This window comes from Ctenocephalides felis, unplaced genomic scaffold (genome assembly GCF_003426905.1).
Source record: "Ctenocephalides felis isolate EL2017-DRISC unplaced genomic scaffold, ASM342690v1 CF-g0.4_SCAFFOLD_03573, whole genome shotgun sequence".
NCBI classification, from domain to species: Eukaryota; Metazoa; Arthropoda; class Insecta; order Siphonaptera; family Pulicidae; genus Ctenocephalides; species Ctenocephalides felis.
Genome location: NW_020539727.1, coordinates 14,197,851 through 14,208,370, shown reverse-complemented (window position 1 = coordinate 14,208,370; position 10,520 = coordinate 14,197,851). Strand labels below are relative to the sequence as shown.

Here is a 10,520-nt window from a genome sequence, read left to right as displayed (position 1 = left end):
TATATATATATATATATATATATATATATATATATTATATATATATATATATATAATAAGAGCCACAGATTTCAAATATACGAATTGCTAAAATTAGCCAAATTGTATTTCCTCAATAGCTGGAAGTAATGGCATGGGACAAGCTCAAAGTCAATCTAGTGCGGGAAGCTGCGCAGACTGTGTTGGGTACGATGGCTACTACAGAGGTTACCCTGGAGCATATCCAGGTATTTGCAATATTATATAAAACTTTATTTTTATTCATCTACTTTATATTTTAACAAAATAAAATATGAAAGTTGTTTAGTTATAAAATTATTTCATGTCATATGTAGGACTACCAGGCACGGAAGTACTAGCGCAATATGGCAGACCAGGCCATGCAGCACCACCAGGAGTGAGTGTCGATAAAGATACTAGGCCAAGACCGGGACTACCGGATCGTCTAACAGGTCCAGATGGATGGCAACCGCCCACTACGTTTGTTCCAGGACGTCCTTCCGGAACCGCGCCAGGAACGCCATTACGTCCTGGTCAAGTACCCAGCCCAGGACAAGTACCCCGTCAACCCGGTGCGTTATTACCTGGACAAGTTAGTGGGCAACCTGGCATTACAAAACCGCCTGGTCAGATACCAGGGCAGCCTGGTTGGCAATATCCCGGACAAGCAGGAATACAATTACCAGGGCAAGTAGGAGCTCAACCCGGAGCTCAATATCCAGGGCAGGTGGGAGGTGTAGGCCCAACCGGTCAACAATTTGCTGGACAACCTGGTGCACAGTATCCAGGTCAAGCGGGAGCACAATATCCAGGCCAAGTACCCGGTCAAGCAGGAGCGCAATATCCAGGCCAAGTTCCCGGTCAACCAGGTGCACAATATCCAGGCCAAATACCCGGTCAAGCAGGAGCACAATATTCAGGACAAGTTTCCGGTCAAGCCGGAGCTCAGTATCCTGGACAAGTACCCGGTCAAGCCGGAGCTCAGTATCCTGGGCAAGTTCCCGGTCAAGCCGGAGCACAATATCCAGGCCAGGTACCCGGTCAAGCAGGAGCGCACAATATCCAGGACATGTTCCCGGTCAAGCAGGAGCGCAATACCCAGGACAAGTTCCCGGTCAAGCAGGAGCGCAATACCCAGGACAAGTTCCCGGTCAAGCTGGAGCACAATATCCAGGCCAAGTACCCGGTCAAGCAGGGGCACAATATCCAGGCCAAGTACCCGGTCAAGCAGGAGCACAATATCCAGGCCAAGTCCCCGGTCAAGCCGGAGCTCAGTATCCTGGGCAAGTACCCGGTCAAGCAGGGTCACAATATCCAGGCCAAGTACCCGGTCAAGCAGAAACAAATATCCAGGCCAAGTACCCGGCCAAGCTGGAGCACAATATCCAGGTCAAGTACCCGGTCAAGCAGGGGCACAATATCCAGGCCAAGTACCCGGTCAAGCAGGAGCACAATATCCAGGCCAAGTCCCCGGTCAAGCCGGAGCTCAGTACTGGGCAAGTACCCGGTCAAGCAGGAGCACAATATCCAGGCCAAGTACCCGGTCAAGCAGAAACAAAATATCCAGGCCAAGAACCCGGCCAAGCTGGAGCACAATATCCAGGCCAAGTACCCGGCCAAGCTGGAGCACAATATCCAGGCCAAGTTTCCGGCCAAGCCGGAGCTCAGTATCCTGGGCAATTACCCGGTCAAGCAGGGGCACAATATTCAGGCCAAGTACCCGGTCAAGCAGAAGCACGATATCCAGGCCAAGTACCCGGTCAAGCAGGAACAAAATATCCAGGCCAAGTACCCGGCCAAGCTGGAGCACAATATCCAGGTCAAGTACCCGGCCAAGCTGGAGCACAATATCCAGGTCAAGTACCCGGTCAAGCAGGAGCACAATATCCAGGCCAAGCGGAAGCTCAGTATCCTGGGCAAGTACCCGGTCAAGCAGGGGCACAATATCCAGGACAAGTACCCGGTCAAGCAGGAGCACGATATCCAGGCCAAGTACCCGGTCAAACCGGAGCTCAGTATCCTGGGCAAGTACCCGGTCAAGCCGGAGCACAATATCCAGGCCAAGTACCCGGTCAAGCAGGGACCCAATATCCGGGCCGAGTACCCGGTCAAGCAGGAACACAATATCCAGGCCAAGTACCCGGCCAAGCAGGAGCACAATACCCAGGCCAAGTACCCGGTCAAGCAGGAGCACAATACCCAGGCCAAGTACCCGATCAAGCAGGAGCACAGTACCCAGGCCAAGTACCCGGTCAAGCGGGAGCACAATACCCAGGCCAAGTACCCGATCAAGCAGGAGCACAATACCCAGGCCAAGTACCCGGTCAAGCGGGAGCACAATATCCAGGGCAAGTACCCGGTCAAGCAGGAGCACCATATCCAGGCCAAGTACCCGGTCAAGCAGGAGCACAATATCCAGGCCAAGTACCCGATCAAGCGGAGCTCAGTATCCTGGGCAAGTTCCCGGTCAAGCAGGAGCACAATATCCAGGCCAAGTACCCGGTCAAGCAGGAGCACAATATCCAGGCCAAGTACCGGTCAAGCAGAAACAAAATATCCAGGCCAAGTACCTGGCCAAGCTGGAGCACAATATCCAGGTCAAGTACCCGGTCAAGCAGGAGCACATATCCAGGCCAAGTACCCGGTCAAGCAGGAGCACAATATCCAGGCCAAGTACCGGTCAAGCAAGAGCACAATATCCAGTCCAAGTACCCAGTCAAGCAGGAGCACAATATCCAGGCCAAGTACCCGGTCAAGCAGGAGCACAATATCCAGGCCAAGTACCCGGTCAAGCGGGAGCACAATATCCAGGCCAAGTGCCCGGTCAAGCAGGAGCGCAATATCCAGGCCAAGTGCCCGGTCAAGCAGGAGCGCAATATCCAGGCCAAGTGCCCGATCAAGCAGGAGCGCAATATCCAGGCCAAGTACCCGGTCAAGCTGGAGCACGATATCCAGGACAAGTTCCCGGTCAAGCTGGAGCACGATATCCAGGACAAGTTCCCAGTCAAACAGGAGCACAATATCCAGGACAAGTTCCCGGTCAAGCCGGAGCTCAGTATCCTGGGCAAGTACCCGGTCAAACAGGAGCACAATATCCAGGACAAGTTCCCGGTCAAACAGGAACACAATACATAGGGCAAGTACCGGGTCAAGCCGGAACACAGTATCCAGGTCAAGTAAAAGAAACTAGTATTTCTAAAGTACCTGGAGATGCAGCGGGTCAATCTGGAATACAATATCCCCCAGATGTATCTGGATTACCAACGGCAAAATATCCCGGACAAGTGGTTGATCAATCAGGAGTACAATTCTCGGAAAAAACTACAGGACAGATGAGAAGCAATACAATGGACAAGTAACATATCCTGCACAACTGCCAGGTCAAACCAGCGCTCAATACCCAGGACAAACTGCAACACAATATCCCGGTCAACTACCAGGACAAACTGCAACACAATATCCCGGTCAACTACCAGGACAACCTGGAATTCAATACCCAGGTCAATTACCTGGACAAACCGGACGGTATTATCCAGGACAACCTGGCGCTCAATACCCAGGTAAATTACCAGAACAAACAGGCGTTTCATATCCAGGTCAATTACCAGGGCCAACCCGCGCTCAAATTCCAGGACAACCAGCAGTTCAATACCCAGTTCAAATACCAGGACAACTTGGCATACAATTTCCAGGTCAATTACCGGGACAACCCGGCGCTCAATACCCAGGCCAATTACCAGGACAGCCCGGCGTTCAATACCCGGGTCAATTACCTGGGCAGCCCGAGTTCAATACCCGGGTCAATTACCTGGGCAGCCCGGAGTTCAATACCCAGGTCAATTACCTGGGCAGCCCGGAGTTCAATACCCGGGTCAATTACCTGGGCAGCCCGGAGTTCAATACCCGGGTCAATTACCTGGGCAGCCCGGAGTTCAATACCCGGGTCAATTACCTGGGCAGCCCGGAGTTCAATACCCAGGTCAATTCCCAGGACAGCCCGGCGCTCAATTACCGAGGACAGCCCGGCTCTCAATACCCAGGTCAACAACCAGGACAATCCGGGGCTCAATACCCTGGTTATATACCAGGTCAGCAAGGACAAAAGCCAGGTGATTTAGTACAAAGAGGCCCGGCAAGTAATCAGTTCACAACAAATAGACATCACAGGCCACCTTGATATTGGTGATGGTTCTGATGAAGTTTCTCAAGCTGAAACTTCAGTCCACAGTATAGAGGGAGGTGAGACACAAGCAGCAGCGTCTGCAACCGGAGGGGCTGCTCAGACACAAGTGAGCGGAACGCACAGCGGAACTGGATCCTTTACTGCCAAGCAAGTATAGCTGACGTTAGCCGAGGTGCAAGTGCCCAAATACAGGTAATATGTGTTGTAAATTTTTCATAAAAACATGATTAAACAAATTGCAATAAATATAACGAAATTCCACTATTCAGGGGAATGCAAAAGGAGTTACTAGCAGTGCACAGGGTCATGCTGGTTCTGGCAACGCGCAAGCTCAAGTTGCTACTTCTGCAGACACTGGTGCAACTTCCGCAAGCGGTCAATCTTCCGGTTGGAACCACGGAACCAACACTTTAGTTCAAGCAGGCGGAAAAGGAGGCATGGCAGATGCTCAAGCCGAAGGACCAGGAAGCACATCGTCACAAGCTCAAATTGGATTTAAGCCTGACGAATCCGCCAGTGGAGAACAGGTAAAAGAAAAGTTGCCACAAAAAATGAATGAACGAGGCTAAGAAATGATATTTTTAGGTGCAATCGACGCCTTTCCGTGGTGGAGGCACCGCTTCACACACAATCTGGACGTAGTACAGGACAAAGTCAGAGTCAAATTCAAGGGCGATTCAATTACGGCATTAGTTATACAGGCGCGGCGCAAGCCGCTTCGGGCAGCAAGGACGGTGTTCAAGGATTCAGAAAGCTACCAAAACCTGAAGGAGTGTTTCAAGCTGGAAGTGGAGAAGAATTAAATAAAAGATCTGCCATTGGTGGAAGCAGTACTACGGCGGAAACACACGAGCAGAAAAAGGTGCTGTCGGGAGTTCAACACGAACACCACATGGAAGCATGGAAGCGGGGCTTTCGCAAACTCAACATAGTGCAAAACCAATATTTGGAGATAGTACTACACACCGAAGACAAGTAAGAACATTCTCATTTACCATCAAATTAAAGTGTCGACGCAATTCTAATACAAAATATTACTTTCTTCTTTCAGTGGACATTGATGAAAGTTCCGAATACGATGACGAATACGATGACGAGTATCCAGATCCTCAGTAACCCCATCATCAGCCCTTCCTTCATTCAGATCATCGCCATCAGCAAATCCTCAACCGACACCAAGTGGAAGTAAAATAACACAATCAACGCCGACTCAGACCCAGCACATCGTGTTAGGTGAGGGCCAAAGGGCAAGAGTTGTTCAAGAACCGAGAGGAACCGTTGTACCGAGTGGCGGAATAGTTTTTCAACCTGGAGAGACAGTTGGTAATACTGGATATGTAGTTCCGCAAGGATTTAGAGGAAGACTGGTTTCGGGAGCTGGCAGTTTGGGAAATACTTTTGCAAGTGGGGGAAAAAATTCGCAGGCAAGTAAGCTAAAGATAAGATAAAATTGAGGTGTGGTTTGTAATATAGAAATATCTGTTTTTCAACATATGGATATGTTCTTATATATAAAAATGAATCGCAAAATGTGTTGGTAAGCGCATAACTCAACAACGCCTGGACCAATTTGGCCATTATTTTTGAAATGTTCAAGGATGGTTCTTACGGCGAGAAAAAACTGAAAAAATTGTTGGGAAAATCCTAAAAATAGCCCTTTTCTTTTTCTCATACAAACATTTTCTAACTAAAACATAGATTCAATTTGAGCTTTATTGCTATTATAAAAGCTCATATTAAATTACAAGCACTCACTCACTGTACACACCTAAACGGTTATATGCGGATTTTGATAAATCTTCCTGAAGTTTGTTAAGGAAATTTTCTAGGATGTATGTGATTATAAAGTACTGGGGATGTATGTGCAATATTGTATGTGCAATTAATGGAAAAATTGTAAAAAACGACATGTCATTGATTGCATTGAAAACAATGAAAATTATCATAATGCAAAAATTTCAATTTACATATGAATCTAGACAATATTATAATATGTATATGAACTTATGATTATGGATAAGAAAAATGAAACGTCTACATTATTGCCAAAAAGCAGCTGAGGTGTGTCTAAATTAAAATAATATAAGAAGCAGATACAAAAATTTCAATTTACTTACGAGTCTAGACAATATTAGAATATGTATAATAAATTTATGATTATGAATAAGAAAATGAAATGTCTACATTATTATTGCCAAAACGCAGCTGAGATTTGCCAGAAATAAAAATAATTTAAAATACAGTACATATATGTATGGCGGATTGAATGATACACACTTATGAACAATTAGACAAATTAATTAATTCACTTAAATATAAAATTAGGTATTAATCAGGGCAGGTCCTACCTGTAACGCGATGCGTGCGAAAATACGAGCGCACGGATATTCGGATATTAAAATTTTAATACAGTTTTTTTTTTTCAATATATAATTTCTTTGCATCTTTCACTAATCTTTCCACAATATTTTTAAAATTCGTAAAAATTTCACTTTATATAGTTTATATAGTATATATATTTATTTTATAGTTTATATAGTATATATAGTTTTTTTTATATAAATTTCTCTGCTTCTTTTATTAATCTTTCCACAATATTTTTAAACTTCGTAAAAATTTCACTATATAACAACAAATGGGAAAGTAGAGATGAATACACAAATCGGCCCTCACGATATTGATTAGGAGAAGTTTAAGATGCAATTTTAGATATCTTAAATAAAAAAAATTAAATTAATTTAATCCAACATGAAGTACCAGTGTTATGTTATGGTTATGCTTATGTTATACTGTTTAAAGGACTTCAATTTCCAATATAGTGTGGGAATTGAGACTCGTTTTATTTAAAGCAGTTCTACATTTAACATCGCTAATATTATAAATGTATATGCATTTTGGCGTGAAGCGTAATTTGTAAAACAATAATTATTATTTTAAGGTAAACGGTAAATATTAGTATATTATATTAAAAAATTGTAGAAATGGGTACAGGACAACGTCTGTCGGGTCATCTAGTAAATATAATAAATAGTGAACATATGCCAAATTGACATTTTTAAACTTCCTGAAGGTTTATGTTTTCGGTTTATTTTAGGCTCAAACAGCGACTTTAGCAACCAGAAGTTCCCAATCATCCCTAAACAGCCAGAGCAATCGTGGTCTCCTAAGAAACGGATACAAACCGAGTGGTTACGTTTCGGTAACAAAATCGGAATCCGGTAACGTCGACCGAGAAAAACAGCAACCTTTGCCTCAACAGAAGGAAGTCAGGAGAAAAACCTATGAGCACACATATTACACAAAATCATCCACATGTGGATATTTCACATTCTCGTGCAATATTGTATACGGATCGAATGGAAGGACCAAAATTTGTAAACCGAAGAAACAGACGAATGCTGACGGTACACCAATCACATGTTAAAAAATAGAAGTAATTAAATGTAAGTCATCACCCTTAAAATTAGATCATGTAGATGAGTAATTCACAAAATTGTAAAAGGTTTTGCAATGTTAATAAATTAGTTGCAATTTTGAAGACTTAGGGAACAATTCTTCGGTAACACAGTGTTTTCATGACAACGATATCTTATCCTTCTTTCTTGGTACTAGAAAGAGAAAATGGTATATATGATGCACGATCAGACATATTTCACATACAACAAACCCAGAAAGAATTTTATAAGAGCATCCAGAAATAAACAAGTACTAGTGGTGTATGGCATCGTGCCTTAAGGCAAATATTGTTGGAACTTCCCGTACCGTAACGAAATATTCGAGAAATTTTAAACGTTTTCAAATATATTATTACAAATACTGTAACTTTCATTATTTTTGCTATCTTGTTACATCTGGGCAAATCAAATGTAAATCATAAATCAATTCATCTCCAGAACATTAACAATCGTTATTTCATTTCGAATTCAATTTAAAAAAAAATAGATTATATAGCCTAATTTACACAGAATTGAAAAAGTATAGTCACAGTCTAAACAGTCCAAGCATTTGCAAATAATTCTGTGCGACATTTTCACTCATACTGTGCTTAGCTTGGCGGCATCTTCACATTTTTGAATAGTTTTCACAAAATTGGAAAAGTGCTCCAGTACATAAATAGTCTAAACGCACTTGGGTAAACATTTGTACCAGAGTGGTACTTAGACTGTTCTTAGCCTGGGTATTTTTTTAATTTTTAATCCAAAATTACAAAAATATTTTATGGAAAATAAAAAAAGATATAATTTTTTATCCTCAAAAGCAATTGTTTTGTCAATACAAGCAGAAAGTTTTTTAGAACATTCAAATCGGACGATTAATTCACTCAAAAACTGCCATTTTTTGCACATTTAGCTCTTTATCTTCGAAATGGCGGTACCTGTTTTTGCCAAAAACTAATCACCTCTTCTCCCAATCATTACAAATTGAATGTTTTTTAGATCATTCAAATCCGATACTCGGTTCTCTCAAAAACTCGATTTGTATTTTCTGCATTTTTGCTCCGTATCTCCGTAACGGCTGGACCTGCCTTTGCCAAAATCTAATCAGCACATCTCCCTATCAATATGGATCTAATGTTTTTTAAACCATTCAAATCGGTTGATCGGTGGGCCCGAAAACGTGGATGAAAAAATGCGGACATAAAAAAACACACACACATCCATTTTTTTTTGAGGTATGCCAAAACGTCGAGAATGCAAAAATTTTCATTTTCGATTTTCGGACCATTACTGTAACTACCCTAACGGGAAGTTAATAAATAGATGGCAAACACGGCCGCTTTGACATTACATCAATTTTAATTGCGTAAGCATATCATAGATGTCGACACCAACCGTAGCACGTAAGTTTACCCTTAGGTTCAATTCTAAATAAGATTTATATAAATATGATTAATTTGACTAAGTACAAAATATACTCGAATAAAATATATTTTCAAAAAATCACAAATATGTTGTGAAATATATAATAAAAAAAATAAACATTTTATTCATTCAAAAAAAATATATATTTCAATATATAAAATTGATACTTTAGGTTAAGTAGGTGTACTATATCTAGAGAAACTGTTTTAAAACAAACACTAAATTTGAAGCGCACTAGCGCCATCTGTGATACGCTGAAAACATTCATACAGGGTAAAGCGCACTTATTCTATGTTTACCACAGCATCTTTGTGATGCGCGTTCATAACATGCGGTTTTATGTGTAAAACGCCTAAACGTAAAGCAAATAGATAACTTTTTCAAAGTTTTTAGTACCAAGAAAGAAGGATAAGATAGCGTTGCCAAGGCTACGCAATGTTATCGCAGAATTGGCCAAAATTAAATAAATTAAAAAATGTAATCAAATCAAGCACATTCATATGTAATCCATTTTACACGTTAATTTTTTATAATTCACTTCTATTAAATATATATGTATTATATAAATACAACTTATTTTATTAATGGCATAATGCCTCGAAGCAAATTGCTCGAACTTCCAGTGCTTTGGTGGAATATTCGAGGGATTTTAAATGTTTTTAAATAAATTAATATAGATACTGTTGCTTTGATCATTCGTATTTTATAGACAAAATATAACAGTCTATAAATTGGACTCCATATATGTTTCCATAATTAGAATAAAAGACCTCTACTTTTATTTTTAAGAATTATATAAACTGAATTGCAAAGTTAAAATTATTTATTTCAAGTATATGAGTATGCTCTCTAGGGTTTTAGCTAGACTTAAAATTAAAATCCCAATTATTTTCGATACTCAAAAAAAAATTAGTGATTCAAAAAATTAAAATAAATTCCGGTAGTTATCGTAATCGCAAAAAAATCAAAAATGAAAATTTTAATATATCTTTACGTTTCAAAGGTTTCTGAACATTTTGGCATACCTAAGAAATTGTATTTCGCGAACACGGATTAACCGATTTAAATAATTCAAAAAAATATTCGATTTTACTGATAAGGAGACGTGCTGATTAGTTTTTGGCAAAGGCAGGTCTAGCCGTTTTGGATTTACAGAGCAAAGAGTGCAGAAAATAGAAACCAAGTTTTTGAGATAACATGGCATCTGATTTAAATAATTCAAAAAACATTTTACGTGTATTTACGAAATGAAGAACTGTTCAAATTTTTTGGAAAGGCAGGTCCAATGACTTTTGAGATATGGAGGAAAAAGTAAAAAAGTGAACATTAGACATATGTACATCGTATTATCAGATGTTTTTATAAAGATTATAATAAGTACAAATTTTGTACATTTATATACCGCACCAATGTTGACATTTTAGATGACTACGCGGCGCTTACGCGCTTTTATAATTCGATTCCAAATCAGCTTT

At 41.0% G+C, this 10,520-nt stretch overlaps 1 protein-coding gene across 1 annotated transcript in view; it reads left to right on the top strand.

Annotated features, from left to right (window-relative positions):
- Positions 1 to 7,607, top strand: part of LOC113389581 (collagen alpha-1(I) chain-like) — an 11,144-nt gene extending 3,537 nt beyond the window's left edge. Inside the window, 12 exon segments of the mRNA XM_026626600.1 lie at positions 127 to 227; positions 336 to 984; positions 1,029 to 2,446; positions 2,491 to 3,339; positions 3,381 to 4,109; positions 4,159 to 4,323; positions 4,326 to 4,375; positions 4,453 to 4,710; positions 4,769 to 4,807; positions 4,809 to 5,158; positions 5,328 to 5,607; positions 7,278 to 7,607. Coding sequence (XP_026482385.1) covers positions 127 to 227; positions 336 to 984; positions 1,029 to 2,446; positions 2,491 to 3,339; positions 3,381 to 4,109; positions 4,159 to 4,323; positions 4,326 to 4,375; positions 4,453 to 4,710; positions 4,769 to 4,807; positions 4,809 to 5,158; positions 5,328 to 5,607; positions 7,278 to 7,607 — 5,218 coding nt within the window.
- Positions 7,608 to 10,520: the final 2,913 nt, after the last annotated feature.